This window comes from Anolis sagrei, chromosome X, assembly GCF_037176765.1.
Source record: "Anolis sagrei isolate rAnoSag1 chromosome X, rAnoSag1.mat, whole genome shotgun sequence".
Taxonomy (NCBI): Eukaryota; Metazoa; Chordata; class Lepidosauria; order Squamata; family Dactyloidae; genus Anolis; species Anolis sagrei.
Window position 1 is genome coordinate 25,699,442 of NC_090034.1, and position 17,436 is coordinate 25,716,877.

Below are 17,436 nucleotides of genomic sequence, written 5' to 3' on the forward strand. Positions count from 1 at the left end.
GGATCAAGTAGGGTGGAGGAGAACCACGTTGAGCCCATTGAAGGAAAGACTGTTATATGAAGGAAAGACTGTTAATAATAATGAATACATTGTAGGATAAGGAGGAAAGGCATCTGTATGGCTTATCTTGGCACTGACTAAGAGAAAGGTGGAATTATAACTATGATAGTGATGATGTAAGGGTAAAGGAAAAGATTTCTCCTGACATTAAGTCTAATTGTGTCTGACTCTGGGGGGTGGTGCTCATCTCCATTTCTAAGCCAAAGAGCCGGCATTGTCCATAGACACCTTCAAGGACATGTGGTCAGCATGACTGCATGGAGCGCTGTTATCTTCCTGCAGAAGCGGTACCTATTGATCTACTCACATTTGCTTTTTTTCAACCTGTTAGGTTGCCAGAAGCTGGGGCTAACAGTGGGAGCTCACCCCACTCCCCAGATTTTAACCACCAACCTTTTAGTCAGCAAGTTCAGCAGCTCAGTGGTTTAACCCACTGCATCACCAGGGGTGATGATGACATAATACAAAAGATGTGTCCTCCAATTTTCATAAATGGGTTACTTACTGGATCTGTCCCCGCTACAAACCTTCAGGAAAACCCTTGAGTCATTTCTCCTTCTTTCCTTTCAAGTTCTGTCTTTATACAAGATCACTGATAGGTTTGCATGCAGTCATTTTCAGGATTGTAGGGGAGTTTTTTATATAAAAAGATAGGATATCTGTTGTTTTTTGTCACCACTTCTTATTAATTCTCATTATTATTGCTAGATTTCTTTTTACTTTGTGAGTTGCCTTGAAAAGTACTTGTGGCCTTCAAGGAGGCTTAAAATATCCATAATGCATTTAAAAAGACCTTTGAAATATCTGCTCTCCTCTCTGTCTGATCCTGATTTTCTCATTTATGTGAAATTATTTCTTCCGTAGGAGAGCACCAAAAAGAAACGTGACAAAGAAGAGAGTTTAAGTGTGGGAAGCGACTTTGAACCTTGGTCAAGCAAGCGGGGTGATATCCTCTCTCGATATACAACAAATGAAAAGCTCTCTATTGTGAGTTAGCATCTCATCCTTGCTCTTAAAACAATCACTAAGCAAAAAGGCAGACTGATTTGATGCAGGATAAAAGTGTCTGAAATTCAGTATTGTTGATATAGCATTCTGGGTTTCACTTGTTTTGTTTTACTGTTTGAGAACATTTAGCATATTTCTGAATTATTTGTGTCAAGACCATAAGATGGTCTGCACTAGATCAGACCAAAGAGCTATTTAATGCAGCCTGTGATGTTCAGCCAAATGCTTCTATGAAACTCCCAAGCAGGACTCAATAACATTTATCATTATAATTATAATAATTATTATTATTCACACCCCTATTTATTTCTCCTGCAGGAGACTCAAAGCGGCTTAACATAAAAACATCAGCATACAATTTAAAATACACAAATATACAAATTTATTTAATGTCTAAATCATTGCATAAATAAGTATAACACTGATGAAATGGAGGCTAAATAATTTTAGTCTAAAAAAGGACAACGGCAACCTAATTGTCTGTAGCTTTAAGCAATTGTTCCTCTGTGCATAAGGCAGGGCATTGTGGGCAAGCATACAGGTGTGGAGTTGTTTGTTCTGCTCCACAGTTGCACAAGGTGGAGGGTTCTCCTAGGCCATGCCATTTAACCAGGTTGTCTTTTGATCTGCCCACTCAGCTTCTGAGTCTTTTCAGGGACTTCCATGTTGCCCATTCTTGCTTTGCCCCTGGAAGACCCTCTTCAGGCTCCATCCACTAGGGATTTCCAGGTTTAGCTGCCCAGAGGGCTTGGCCCCGTGTTAGCCACCCCAAGTCCCTTCGAGGAGATGGTGGCAGGGTATAAATAAAGTTATTTATTATTGGTATTATTATTATTATTATTATTATTATTATTATTATTGCTCTTGCTCTTGCTGAGGGAACATTTAGAGGAGTGGTGGTTCTCATGAAACTTTTCCTTGATTTAAGTCTACTGGGTGGGTGGCTTTCACAGTGTTCAACCTTATTTCTCTCACATTTAGCAGCAACTTCCTATCACCAGCAATGCCAGCTAGCTTATAGAGTCGTATCAGCAGGTGTAGGTTTAAGACATCCCGTGATTATTCTACATTTTTCCTTTAGTGCTATATTCACCTGCTTTGTGTGAACAAACTCATGCCAAACAGGGCAAGCATACTCAGCAGTTGAGTAAGACAAGGCCAGGGCTCATGTTCTTATCAATTTTGGGTCTGCCTCCCATGTGCTGCCAGTGAGTTTCCGCAGGATGTTATTGCGTGCAGCTACTTTGTGCTTGGTGTTCATACAGTGTTTCCTAAATGTTAGTGTTCAATCTCAGGTGACACCGAGATATTTAGGGTGGGAAGAGTGTTCAGGCTCTTGGCCTTCCCAGGTAACTTTCAATTTCCTTTTGGCTTCACGGTTCCTTAGATGGAAAGCACACGCTTGTGTCTTGGCCGGGTTAGGCTTCAGGTGGTTATCTTTGAAGTAGCTGGAGATATCTTTCAAGGCATTCGGAAGATGGTTTTTGACTGTTTCGAAGTCTTTTACTTGTGTTGTTAGGCCAAGGTCATCAGTGTATATATATCTCCTTGTGAGTAGTGGTTGTGGCTGATCATTTGTTAAGATATTAAACAAGATCGATGCAAGAACGTTGCCTTGAGGTAGACCATTATTTTGCCTCCTCCATCTACTTTTTCTGCCTTGAAACTCTATATAGAAGCCGCAGTTTTCTAGGAGGGCCTAGACAGTGTTTGTAAAATCATAGTCCCAGACTGTCCCGGGTAATATGGTAGACTTTATACAGCAATTTTCTATGTTGCACTGTGACATAGACTACTGTAAGGTCCACAAAAACTGTTCCTGTAATGGAACCTTTCTCATATCCTGCCTTGATAAACTCAGTCAGATTAAAAATTTGATCTGCAGAGTTTTTCCCTGTCTGAATATGAATATAGAAATATTAAAACAGTATTAAACATCATTAATATTAAAATAATTCAGATTAAATCCCTAAAACCATATAAAACCACAGCAGCCCCTGTTATTCTTCTCTGGTTTATATTTAAAGGCATTGTTGTTCTCAGCAGTAACCAAATATAAGCATATTGGAATTAAAAGCATGAAATAGTTTACTTTTATTACAGAACAGTCTAAAATGTTTAAACCATATGTTTTTATATACCTTTGTTTTTGGTGAGTGAGAACACCTAAGCTTGAAGATTCACAATTTTTTAAAATAAAAAATGTTTTTATTTCATTTCAGAATTTGTACATGGGATCTGAAAAAGGTAAATAGTCATTTTGTATGTCAAATTGTATAAAGAGGTGTTTCCCTGATTTTATAGAAAAGAGAAACATGTTGCTTAATGAAAAGGATGTTGAAATTGCCATACTTCTTGATTACATAGAAGCAAAAGAACTGGATACACATCTCAGGGACTACCACATATAAAATGATAAAAGGACAAACGTGTAAATCCATGATGTCACATTGCATACAATCATAGTTACATTTTACGTTTACAGTATCATTATGGTTTTATGTATTGTGATCTTATGTGTTTAGGTTTTTATATATGATTTTATATAGCCTCCAAGGAAGGCTGGGGGAATAAATACAAGCTGTTGCTTCTTTTGATTCATTGTATGCTCATAATCTCCTAGATCTGATGGCTATACAGATATAAAATGCAGAAATATCTATATTTGATTTAAAACATAGATGTCCTTTCTCTTGAATGTCTGGAAAGCTGAAATTTAGCATATAAATAATTGCAACATATGAAATTATTATATTATATGGAATATAATATAATATATTATTTATATGGACCTTATAGTTATTATTATCATTATTGTGTTATTTCATTTATGTACTTTGTTGTATTATATGTTTGCATGCTTGAGTGCTTTTGTGAGCCTCCCCGAGTCCCTTCGGGGAGATGGTGGCAGGATATTAATAAAGTATTATTGTTATTACTATTTTAAAAAGTCACCAAAAGAACATCCCAGAGTCCAGTCATGAGCCATAAATTTTGAACAGTTGTTCTCCATTTTCAAGGCTTATTTTTGGCAATGTGTGGCCTTTATTTACATCTTGGTTGGCTGGGGAGCCAATGGCCTTCCAGAAGCTCCATCATCCCTTGCTGTTCTTCAGACTGGTGGAACTTGATAGCAATTGGAAGAAAATAGTATTTGGCGAGCAACTACTTGCTAAACTCTGATTTATGTCAATCCAAAATATATGGCACAGTTTATGGCATTTAAACATACATTTGCGTGCAGGAAAAGCAACAACTCCTGGATCCGCAGTTTCTGAGAAGGTGCGGACAAGGCTGGAAGAACTGGATGATCTTGAAGAGGTGGGCTAATGTTTTGCTTGTCAACATCCTAGCTTTCTCTCAAATATCCATGGTGGCACATAGTAAAGAATAAAATAAAACACACTGTAAGAAAAAAGAAGTATCAACCAAAACATTAAAACTTTTTAACGCAACAGATATCAGACAGCATTACTCTGAAATCCTGTAAACAGAGCAGTGTTAAATGAAGGTATCTGTTCATTTCCATAAGTGCCGCTGAGCAAAAATAACAAAGAAAATCTTGTTGGTGCTTCAAGGAGTCTTTTTTGTCATTATATATAGCAAGAGAAGCAATGTTCAATGTGTTGAAGACTTTCATGACCAGAATCATTGGGTTGCTGTGAGTTTTCCGGGCTGTGTGGCCGTGTCCCCGAAGCATTCTTTCCTGACATTTTGCCCACATCTATGGCAGGCATCCTCAGAGATTGTGAGGTCTGTTGGAAACTAGGCAAGTGGACTGTATCTGTCTATCTATGTATCTATCTGTGGAATGATGTCCAAGGCAGGAGAAAGAACTCTTGTCTGTTTGATGCGTGTGAATGTTGCCATTAAACACCTCAATTAGCAATGAATGGCCTTGCAGCTTCAAAGCCTGGCTGCTTCCAGCCTGGAAGAATCCTTTGTTGGGAGGTGTTAGCTGGCCCTGATTGTTTCCTTTCTGGAATTCCCCTGTTTTCTGAGTGTTGCTCTTTATTTACTGTCCTGATTTTGGAGTTTTTAAATAGAGGTAGCCAGATGCTGGTAGTTTTTTTTAAATACTGGTAGCCAAATGAAGCGCCCAAACACGAATGAAGGAGCAGGAAAGGCACTGCAGACTAATTCAACCAGAGAATAATAATAATAACAACAATAATAATAACAACAACAACAACAACAACAACTTTATTTTTATACCCCACCTCCATCTCCCCGAAGGGACTCAGGGCAGTTTACATGGGGCCAAGCCATATCCACAGAGTTAAATGTAACACATTAAAATGCATAACATCAATTTAGGACAAAATAAAAACAACATTATAACAATATATAAATACAAGAGAAGTCAGCCATAACAGAGCACCTGATGAACCAACCTGGACAGAGCATATTATTTGAGAACACAGAAATGCTGGACCACTCTGTCAACCAAAATGTCACATTACACAGAGAAGCCATTGAAATCCACAAGCATGTGGACAATTTCAACAGAAAGGAGGAAACCATGAACATGAACAAAATCTGGCTATCAGTATTTGAAAACTCTAAAATCAGGACAGTAAATAAAGAACAACACTAAAAAAGCAGGGGAATTCCAGAAAGGAAACAATCAGGGCCAGCTAACACCTCCCAACAAAGGATTCCTCCAGACAGGAAGAAGCCAGGGTTTGAAGCTGCAAGGCCATTAAATACTAATCAATGTGGCCAGTTTCAACATTAATACTTTCCTCCAACAGACAAGAGTTTTTTCCCCCACCCTGGACATTATTCCACAGATATATATATAGCCCACTTACCTAGTTTCCAATAGACTTCACAACCTCTGAGGATGCCTGCCGTAAATGTGGGCAAAATGTCAGGAGAAAATGCTTCTTTAACATGGCCATATAGTCTGGAAAACTCACAGCAACCCATTGAGGCAATGTTGTTGGTCAATAAAGATATTAAAGCTTTGGAATACGTACTACTACAATTTATGTAAAAGTTCTGATAGCAAAAAAATGTTTCCAAATAAAGTTAATGGCTTGGCTTGACTACAGTATTAGGGGCTGAATAACGTGAGGGTTTTAAAGAGGCGCTCTTGGTGTGTGTTTTATTCCTGCATTTCATTTATTATTACAGCCTTTTAAGCTACTCACGGGGGATCTGCTTGAATGATTATTATACTTGATTCTGTAGCCATTATATTATTTTACTATTTGCTATCCACATTGTTATTGCTCAGGTTTGCTACTATTAATTACTATTGTCTTATTTCTTGTATTATATATTCAGAATTCATTGTGTTTTCTAATTTCAATACTAAATTATACTTCGGATGTGCTGCTGATAGTTTTCCTTTTGCACATTGGACATTTATACAAAGGGTGACTTATGAAAGATTCTTAATTTTCATCCTGTGCTTACTTTCTATTGAATATCATAATTTGTTTAAGAGTGGCCCAAGATCTTTTGCCTGGGAAAGAGCAGCAAATGACACCTTTTTCTCTCTAGTTCACCTACTTACTTAGGCGATCTCTCATAGCTCGAGGATGATGGTTTTCCAGATGTGGAGTCTTGGTGGTCAGTTCATAGGTGGCTGTGAAGCCCTATTCTTGATCTGCATGTTCTCCCGCAGTGAGAACATCGGTTTCCAGACAAAAGGTGGTCCTGGTCAGGGTTGGCTTGACACATCTTCTTCTTGACACGTTTCTCCCTTTTGCCCTCTATTCTTGCCTCTTTGAATTCTGCAGTACTGCTGGTCACAGCTGACCTCCAGTTAAAGCACTCAAGGGCCAGGGCTTCCCAGTTCTCGGTGTCTATGCCACAGTTTTTAAGGTTGGCTTTAAGCCCATCTTTAAATCTCTTTTCCTGTCCTCCAACATTCCGTTTCCCATTCTTGAGTTCGGAGTAGAGCAACTGCTTTGGGAGACCTTGATCAGGCATTCGGTCAACGTGGCCAGTCCAGCTGAGTTGATGGTGGAGGAGCATTGCTTCAATGCTGGTGGTCTTTGCTTCTTCCAGTATGCTGACATTTGTCCTGCTGAGATTTTCAGGATTTTTGGATTCAGCGCTGATGAAATCATTCCAGGAGTTGTGTATGACATCTGTAGGCTGTCCAATTTTTGCAGGCATATAGCAGGGTTGGGAGGACAATGGCTTTATAAAGGAGCACCTTGGTCTCCCTACGGATGTCCCGATCCTCAAACACTCTCTGCTCTAGTTAAATTGCATAATAAAAACAATACATTAAGGCCAGCCAGATGATGATGGTGATGATTATGTCATTTGCTTCATTTTGACATTATCAAAAATCTATTGCTGGAGGGCAATCACCTTGTTTTGATCTGCTTTCCTGTGTTCATTGACTCTTGGGAAGGGTGACCTTTGGTGTGCTGTGCTTCCAGTTTGTGGTGCCAAAGATTCGAGATTCTGTCCAAAATAGAACAGGCGACTCTTTGAAGAAAAGAAATACTGGCTGGACTTCTTCAGAAGTGATCCAGTTCTACTCAACTCATCCTGAATTTCAATGGCGGTTCGTTATGCAATCTGTCTCTAGCCATTCTGCATTTTGCAGCCCTCATCCAAAGGGAGAGGAGGAAATATTAGGAAAGGAAGTGTTCTTGTTTTTGTTATGCTAATAACCTAATAGTTGGTACACCGAACCCTTTTTTCAGGGCTCTCAGAAAGAGCTGCTCAACCTGACTCAGCAAGATTATACACATCGGATTGAAGAACTCAATCAGTCTTTGAAGGATGCTTGGGCCTCAGATCAAAAAGTAAAAGCTTTAAAGATAGTTATTCAGGTGAGCATTGTTATCGTTTAGCCTTGACGTTCATTACATGATGCTTTAAAGAGCTGCACAGGTTGCTCTCATCCCCAATTCCTTGTTATCACAATCCATTGAAGTTGAATATAACTGGCCTGAGGACATTAATATAAGAAATAAGCCTTTTAATTAGGCCCTATTCGCTATCGTAGGAATTTGGGAAGCTGTCTTTATAACCAGGTCAGACTTTTGGACCATCTGGCCCATTATTCTCTGCTCTGATTGGCAGCAGCTGTCCACGATAGCACATAGAGGGCTTTCTCACAATTGTCTAACTATTTTATTTATCTATCGTGTCAGACGCAAATTGAGAATATAGTTATAATGTATAGAAAAACCACAAACAAAGTAAAAAACTTGGCATTATGCTAAATGTCCTTTGATCAGAAGCTGGCCACTTGGAGGGGCTCTGGTGTCACTGTGAGAAGGTCCTCTATTCGTTTTTGACGAAGCGGATTTTTAGCATAAGTATATGTATGTTGTAGTAGTCTGGTTTGTATTGTTTGATTCACTGTACACTGTCTTTCTATGTTGCTGTTCACCGCCACGAGTCGCCCTAGGGCTGAGAGTGGCGGTCAATAAATGCAAAAAATAAATAAAATAAATAAATAAATAAATATTGTTTATGTGGCAGGGCTCAGACTGCATTGTGTTTTACTCTTCTCCACACTCAGTGGACTCCACTTCGTGGCCTCATTTCTTAAGATTGGCTCAGCATCTTGTGGTGCCAGAGCACAGTCTGTTCAGTGCCTTCCCAGTCACCCCGTCTTCTGTGCTTGTGATGGGAGTGGGAGTGAGAGGAGAGCCTCCCTGGCGGATCGTAAGAGCCCACACCGGTTCATGGGGGAGATGTGGTCACGAAGATAGGCAGGGCCCAAACTGTTTAGGGCTTTCTAGGTAATAACTTGCACCATGATTTGGGACTGCAAACGTATCAGCTGCCAGTGGAGCTGCTGTAATAGGGGCATCATGTGCTCTCAATAACTAGCTCCAGTTAGAAGCCTGACAGCCGACCTTTGCACTAATTGCAGTTTCTGAGCCGTCTTCAAAGGCAGCCCCACGTAGAATGTGTTGCAGTCATCCAATCTGGATGTAAGGCATGGACCACCATGGCCAAGTCAGGCTTATTGAGGTAGAGTCACAGCTGGTGCATAAGCTTTAACTATACAAAGGCCCTCCCGGCCACCGCTGACACCTGAGCTTCAAGCGTCAGCGCTGAATCCAGGAGGACCACCAGACTGCGGACCTGTGTCATCAGGGGGAAGTGTAACCCTCTTGAGCACATGTAACCATTCTATACCCCGATCAGGCTCACGACTGATTAGGGAGACCTCTGTTTTGTCTGGATTAAGCTTCAACTTGCTAGCCCTCATCTAGTCCATCATGTAAAGTAAAAATCTTAGCCTTCCTACCAAAAGGCCTGTGCTCTCCCATCGAGCTCTTGCTCTGTTTCGGCTACATTTTTAATTTTTTTAAATTATGTAATCAATAATATACATAATTACTTATTTCTCTCTTTTGCCTCCCTCCTCCCAGTGTTCTAAACTTCTTTCAGATACAACTGTGATTCAGTTCTATCCAAGTAAATTTGTCTTGATAACAGACATCCTGGACACATTTGGTAAGTAGCAGTGGAATGTCGTTCCATTTTGAGCCACTCAGGGACTATTGAGGAACCATTTTCAATTGTAATTTTCAGTTATCTACTGTTCAGACTATTCATAAGGGGCTGCGGTGGTGCAGCGGGTGAAACCGCTAAGCTGCTGAACTTGCTGATCGAAAGGTTGGCAGTTCGAATCCGTGGAGCTAGGTGAGCTCCCACTGTTAGTCCCAGCTTCTGCCAACCTAGCAGTTTGAAAACATGCAAATGTGAGTGGATCAATAGATACCGCTACTGCGGGAAGGTAACAGCGCTCCATGCAGTCATGCTGGCCACATGACCTAGGAGATGTCTATGAACAATGCTGGCTCTTTGGCTTAGAAATGGAGATGAGCACCACCCCCCAGAGTCGGACTTGACTAGACTTAATGTCAAGGAGAAACCTTTGCCTTTACTATTAATACACAAATAAAATTAGCCAAGAGCCTTTCAAAAGTGGAATGAGAAGTCCCCTGTCATGGAGGTCTTATATTTGTCCTTCTGCACCTCTCACATTGGTTCATATTCTCTTTATGAGTGTCTATGTGTTAAGAATGAAGCAAGGAACTTTGGTATACAACAAATTTGAAACAATATGCGCATGAAGCTTAAGAGGTGTTCATAATGTGTTATTTATCACATTGCACTCAATGAAACAAAGGGAGTTGCGTCACTTTTCAAAACTAGTGCTCAAGATAGCACAGCACTTTAAAAACTATCTGGCCCCACTGGGTGGCAGTATAATATAATAGGAAAAAAGAGTGTGGCAAATGCAAAATATAGAATGTTCAAAGTTGAATAAGGCTTCTTCAGTTACTTACTGTAGATATACTAGTCTAAACTTCCTTGGATGAATATAAAAAAGTACAATTTGTACACAAGAGATCTCTAAGGCAAGATACCCAGTTTCAAAAACTTCCAGGAAAGCAGATTTCTGATATTTCTTACTTCAGCCTTGACCAAAGTTAGTTGTACATATGTGAGGCCATAACCCAGTCATACACACATTCACTGTCAATGAGATATAGTTGAGATGAGTACAATATGACCCCAATATCCAAAGAGGGTACGTTCTCGGTCTTTGTGTGGATATGCAGATTTAGGCATAATGACAAATACTATTGAACAAACAACTTCTGGTTGCATGACATGGAGTCATGCTAAAGGATAGTGAAAACAAGGAAGAGAAGCTTGTGAAAGTTAATTTGCATTTTTCCTGGTCCAAGGGGCTCTTCTGTGGAGTTTATGGTTCTTCCCAGTTTTTCGAGTTCACACGAGTACATTCTGTTCTTCCGGGATGCTGATCAAAAACATGTGCTACTGAGCATCCTTTGCAGTGTAATACCTACTAGCACTAAAAGCTTCATTCTCAAATACTACTAATTCTTTGAAAAACAATACTGCCAGGTTTTCATTTATTATGTGATAGTGATGTGTGTTTGAATCTGAAGCCTTAACCTGACCGCATATTTAAACCCACTGCTTTGTAAACACTGTTCTTATTTTTGTCATTACAGGTAGGCTGGTGTATGAAAGAATATTTTCCATGTGTAGTGATACTCGCAACTCCTTGCCAGGTAATATGGATGTCTCTATGGGCTTTGTGTGTGTGTGTGTGTCAGGAGCGACTTGAGAAACTGCAAGTCGCTTCTGGTGTGAGAGGATTGGCCGTCTGCAAAGTCATTGCAAGGGGATGCCCAGATGGTTTACGATCCTATTGGAGGTTTCTCTCATGTCTCCACATGAGAAGCTGGAGCTGACGGATGGGAGCTCACCCCCTCACCAGATTTGAACCGCCGACCATTTGATAAGCAGTCCTGCCGGCACTAAGGTTTAACCTATTGGACCACTGTGGGCTCCTGTTTGGTAGACACATTATAACTTATAGAAATAGATCGTAGTCCTAAGTATGTATGCGAGGAAGCTATTTCATTTCAATTCACTGGTCATTATACCAAGCCTATGCTAGCCATGTTTGTTGTTCAATCAATGAATTGTCCAGATGGCAGAAAAACCATAGTGTTTTCTTTTTTCTGAAATGTTTTTCTCGCTCCTCTATTTCAGAGGAAATTGCTTGGGGAACAAGCCAGGAACAAACCATGACTTTCCGTGTAGATATATTGACATGCCATGATTAAAAGAAACCCAACTTCATAAGCCACCAACAGACCACAGTCTCCAGTTGCAGCTGGCTAACACATGATGGTTTATTTGTGGAACAGGTTTAAACAAAACAAGCAGCTAGATTCAACAAACAGTGGTTATCAATCTGGGGTCTCCAGCTGTTTTTGGCCTACGGCTCCCATTAATAATAATAATAATAATCATCATCATCATCATCATCATCATTATTTATACCCCGCCACCATCTCCCCACAGGGGATTCGGGGCGGCTCTGGTTACATCCCGAATAGATTACTGCAACACGCTCTACGTGGGGCTGCCTTTGAAGACGGTTCGGAAACTTCATCTAGTTCAACGGGCAGCAGCCAGATTACTAACTGGGGCGGCTAACAGGGAGCATACCACCCCCTGTTGTGCCAGCTCCACTGGCTGCAAGTCCATCTCCAAGCCCAATTCAAAGTGCTGGTCTTGACCTATAAAGCTCTGTACAGTTCTGGCCCAGCTTACTTGTTCAAACACATCCGCCCCTACGTCCCACCTCGTAATCTAAGATCATCTGGGGAGGCCCTGCTCTCGCTCCCGTCAACAGCACAGATGCGCCTGGCAGGGACGAGAGACAGGGCCTTCTTGGCTGTGGCCCCCCACCTATGGAACACACTCCCAAATGAGGTAAGATCTGCTCCCTTCCTCCTGGCTTTTAGCATAAAATTAAAATCATGGTTTTGGGACCAGGCCTTCGGGCAGTAAAAGAAAATGTATGCAGCATTTGGAACGGACTGGAACGGCGATTTGACGAATGAGACTGTTTTATTGTTTCAATGATTGTTTTATTGCCAGTTTAGGATTTCTGGGAGTTGAAGGCCAAAAATACCTGGGGACTCCAGGTTGAGAACCACTGTCCTAAGAGAATATGACTTGCTAAGGTCACCCAATGGGTTTTTTAGTGCGGATTGGAAACCTGGACTCCAGAGTCACTCAACCACTACACCATACTGGCTCTCAATTATACCTACCTGAATGTGTGTGCCCTTAGGGAAGGCTCTAACTGAGGTGTAGATAGCACATTTCATGTTCAAATGATCCTAGATTTAGTCTTAGGTATCTCCAGGTCGTTCTCGAAAAACCCCTAGCATGCCGCTGCCAGTTAGGGAAGACTAAGCATGGAAAACATTGACCTGTAAGATCAGGCATGGGCCAATTTTGGCTCTCCAGGTGTTTTGGACTTCAACTCCCACAATTCCTAACAGCCGATAGGCTGTTAGGAACTGTGGGAGTTGAAGTCCAAAACACCTGGAGGGCCCAAGTTGGCCCATGCTTGTTTTAGATGTTTTCCCATAGAATTCCCATCACCCACAACAGCAATGGTAAGGAATTTTGGGAGTCCCAAAATTCCCAAAACAGCCAAAAAAATCTGTGTGGATTACAATTTTCTGAATTGTCCAGCCAGCTCTGGGAGTTATAGTTTGGTGTAGACATTACTGAGTTAAATGGACCAAAAGACTTGGTGATGAGGTCTCTTTCTGTCTGCCTGTCTCTCTTTCTCTTCCTCCCTCTATCTTGAGGATATATATTCTCTCTTTGAAACCTGGTGAACAAATAGTTTTAATCGACAGAGATATAGTGAAACCTCTTCTACAGCAATAATACTGGAACAAAATAATGCAGCGCGGCACAGAAAGCACATCATTTCCTCTGCAAAGTGTGTCCTGAGCAGCTGTGTGTGAAACAGGAACATGCTCATTGGTATTTGCTCTCATTCTTTCCATTCCAATAAAGGAAAACAACTTCTGATTTAGCATCTGAGCCTCTTGTTCCCCCTTCAGGAAATCATGCTCAGTCAATTGTTCCTAAGTCGGGAAGGGAGAGGAGAGGATTGTGATGGTTTGGAAGGAAGGAACACACTTTGCCTCTATTAATGAAGCCAACGCTCAATGGCAAAGGGTGTGCCAGTGAGGATGCCCTTCTCATTTAAAAGAAACTACCTATTGAAACAAACAGTGAGACTACATCAGCTAGTTTTGTTGTCTCCTTCTTATTTTTTTCCATTCATTTGAGCAACTAGGTTAGAATCTTGTTTCTGAATCTGTTTCTTGCCTCTTCTATCAAACAGCTGCCATCAAACGGGGTTGTCCCTAACCGACTTGGCAGTTAGGGCATGCTTGAACTACAAATTCTGGGTCCCTGGGGTGGTTCGTTATGTAAAACGTCCTCAAGCGGTCGGGGTGGTCTGATGCCAAACGGGAGGGAATGGTGCTCTTTCCCTCTCTCAAACCTCTGCATAGCCCTGTTGTTGTTTTTTTGAAGAGAGGAAAGCACAGCAGTGGAATAATAAAACGAGAGCCCGTGCTCTCATTGAATGGGACTGAAAACATTACTGCTTCTGCTTACACTGTGGTCGAATGCATAGAATCTCAACCCCTTCCTGTATTGCTCACATTCCATCCCTTACCTTAAAGAAAGGTTGATAAGGAGAGCTTCTTGATTTAGGTACCCTGATGGACCGAAACTGGGTCAAGAAAAATGTGAGATCTGATTATCTGAAATGTGCGGATCTGACCTGGAGACTAGGACTCAATGGAGTCATGCATCCAAATGACAGGGAATGAGATTCCACTTCAACATAGAATTATAGAATAATAGAGTTGGAAGAGATCACATGGACCATCTAGTCCATCCAACCCCCTGCCATGCAGGAAAACCATAATATTTATTTATTATTATTTATTTAAAACTTTTATTTCCCAATCTTCTCTACCTCTGCAGAGGGACTCAGACCGGCTAACAGCAAAGATTCAATGCTAACACTGAAAATCTAAAACATGATACACAACATTAAGCTACCAATTACATTACATAAATTACATAAAATTACATAAAAGCCGTTCGCCAGGATAAAATCGTGTCCAACTCAGTCCGTATGTCCAGTCCATATATTGTGATCAGTACCATTAGTCGATTGTCAGTCTCAGACATCATTCCACAAAAGCTTTGTTGCACAGCCAGGTTTTCACTAGCTTCCTAAAGGTCAGGAGGGAGGGGGCAGATCTAATTTCATTTGGGAGGGAATTCCATAGCCAAGGGGCCACTACAGAAAAGGCCCTGTCTCTCGTCCCCACTAGACACACCTGCGAAGATGGCGGGACCAAGAGCAGGGCCTCTCCAGACAATCTTAACACTCTTGATATTTCATAGGGGAGAATACAATCAAAGCACCTCCAACACATGGCCATCTCAGCTCTGTTTAAAAGTTTCCAAGGAAGGAACTCCCACCACACTCCGAGAAGAGAGTTCCACTGCTGAACAGCTCTTCTTACAGTCAGGAAGTTCTTCCTGATGTTCAGGTGGTATCTCCATCCCTGTAATTTGAACCCATTACTCTGAGTCCTAGTTTCCAGGGCAGCAGAAAGGAAGCTTCTCCCTCTTCCTTATGGCAACCATCACATATTTCTACATGTCTCTCATGTCTCCCCTCAACCTTCTCTTCTGAAGGCTAAACATGCACAGCAATAAGATGCCCCTCATAGGGATTCATGCTCTCCAGACCTTTGATTGTTTTTATTGCCCTCCTCTAAGGTGGACACCTTCCAGCTTAGAGTCAATATCTCCTTTGAACTGTAGTGTCCAGAATTGGACGCAGTCTTATTCCAGGTGAAGAGGTCTGACCAAAGCAGAATAAGGAGGCGCTATTACTTCCCTTGATCTGGACACTAGACTCTTTTTGATGCAGCCCAAAATCTCTATTGGCTTTTTTAGCTGCCTCATCACACTGTTGTCTCATGTTCAACTTGTTCTCCATGAAGACTCCCAGGATCTCTCTCATATGAACTGTTGTGAATCCAGGCATCACCCATCCTGTATCTTTCCATTTCATTTTTTTCTGCCTAAGCATTGTATCTTATGTGTCCTTGTTGAAATAAGTTTTATTATTTTTGGTCTAGCTCTCGCATCTGTAGAGGTCCTCTTGAATTCTGATCCAGTCCTCTGGAGTATTAGCTCTCCCTCCTAATTTGGTGTCATCTGCTAACTTGATCAGCATGTCCTCTGAATCTTAATCCAAGTCATTAATAAAGATGTTGAACACAACTGGGTCCAGGACCGAACTCTCTTTATGGCACTCCACTAGTCACTTCCTGACTGTAAGGAGAGCTGTTCAGTCATGGATCTCTCTGCTTCAGAGTCTGATGGAAGCTCCTTTGGAGGCTTTAAAAAAAATCGTTGGCCATCTGGTTTTTTTTGGTGGGGTGGGGGGTGGGGTTGATGGTGCTTTTCTTTCCTGGCAGAAAGAAGGGAGGTGGACTAGATGACCTTTGGGTCTCTTCTAACTCTGATCCTATGTCTGCCTTGGTATCATACAGTTGCCTTCTACCTGATTAGAATGTCTGTCCATTGAGGGCAGAATTGCCTATGTCAGTGTAAAGAAGCTTTGGGTCCTGTGCAGAGAGAAAGGAAGGGTAGGCATTCAATTTAATCTCTCCATAAAAGTCTGTCTGTTTATACCATGAAGGCGGTGAAGTGGCCCTCTGTGATGTCGCTGGGAAAGAAAGATGGAGAAGAGTGAGTGAAAAGGGAGGGAAGAAAGGAAAAGAGGAAAGGAATGAAGGGAGGGAAAGGGAAAGATGGGATGAAAGCAGGGGGCAATGGCCGTTCTGACACTCGGCGAATGCCTTATAGATTCGTCAGTAAGTAAATAAAGGCTCCAGCAGCACATAGACTGGATGCAGAAGCTGTCCCAGAAGCTTCTGCTTTTCTCTCCCAAGCAGTGATCATGGAAAAGAGGATATTTAATGATATTTCAGCTTTAAATACCGTGGACAGAGTTGAGATGGGTTTTTCAGATGGAAAATTTATTATTTATTATTTACAGTATTTATGTACCGCCTTTCTCACCCCTGGAAAAGCTATTACACTGGGAATTGATTCCACACATAATAATAATACAAAATTGCCCTGTTCTTGGTTAATGTGGCCGACACTTGGCTCCTCTTCCTCTGGTTTATCCATGATGTTTTGTACACGATCCCTGCTGCTAGTGAAAAACAGCCCTTGAAGGCCTTCCCAGATTGGTCTACAACATTGACCTGCAGAGTTTCTATGGGAGTCTGCTCTTGCTAACCTGTCCTTTAATTGAAGGTGCCAGGGATTGAATTGTACCCTTTTCCTTGCAAAGTAGGAGTACTTGGTATTTGCACTCCTCTGTCTGAGCATGGGCTTCCTGTGCACTTTGTATCCAGAACATATGCCAGGATCATTTTATTCCTGGCACAGCAATATAGAGTAGGTGAAGGCAAGAAAGAAAGTGGTGGATGCAAGCGATGCGGATCTGAATGCAGATCTTCCTGATACGCTAGTCTCAGCCACTTCATCAGAGTGGCTTCTTCGATTTGAATTAGTTCTTAATTGCCTATTGTATTTTCTCGATTCCTATATGAGGCTTATTTGGTATTGTCTCAGAATAAATACATCGCTTTGTAGACTTAGTCCAGGTCTGAGAACTGCATTATCATTATGTGATAAAAAGCATAATATCCAGTATAAATGTTGTTATAGGTAACACACAAAGTTGTGTCCAGACCTGGATCCTAACATGCTGCTAGAAGTCTGAATTTGGGAATGATTGGTCTTTCCCTTCCTCCTCCTCAGGACGTTCTGGAGCCCTGGCTATCTCTTGGTGCTATAAAAACCCCTTCTTTTTTCCCTATGGGAATACAAGTTGCATGTTCCCAAACTACTTCTTTTAATATTTGCAGGAGATGAAATACTAAGCAGTCAGAGGTCCGA

The 17,436-nt window shown here is 41.3% G+C and overlaps 1 protein-coding gene across 1 annotated transcript in view; it reads left to right on the top strand.

Annotated features, from left to right (window-relative positions):
* The window catches only part of VPS35L (VPS35 endosomal protein sorting factor like), a 73,097-nt gene that overhangs the window by 12,825 nt on the left and 42,836 nt on the right, over positions 1–17,436 (top strand). The window contains exons 4-9 of the mRNA XM_060786294.2: positions 925–1,047; positions 3,291–3,315; positions 4,313–4,389; positions 7,743–7,871; positions 9,432–9,516; positions 11,052–11,111. Of these exons, the coding sequence (XP_060642277.2) occupies positions 925–1,047; positions 3,291–3,315; positions 4,313–4,389; positions 7,743–7,871; positions 9,432–9,516; positions 11,052–11,111 (499 nt within the window). The remainder of the gene's footprint in view (positions 1–924; positions 1,048–3,290; positions 3,316–4,312; positions 4,390–7,742; positions 7,872–9,431; positions 9,517–11,051; positions 11,112–17,436) is intronic.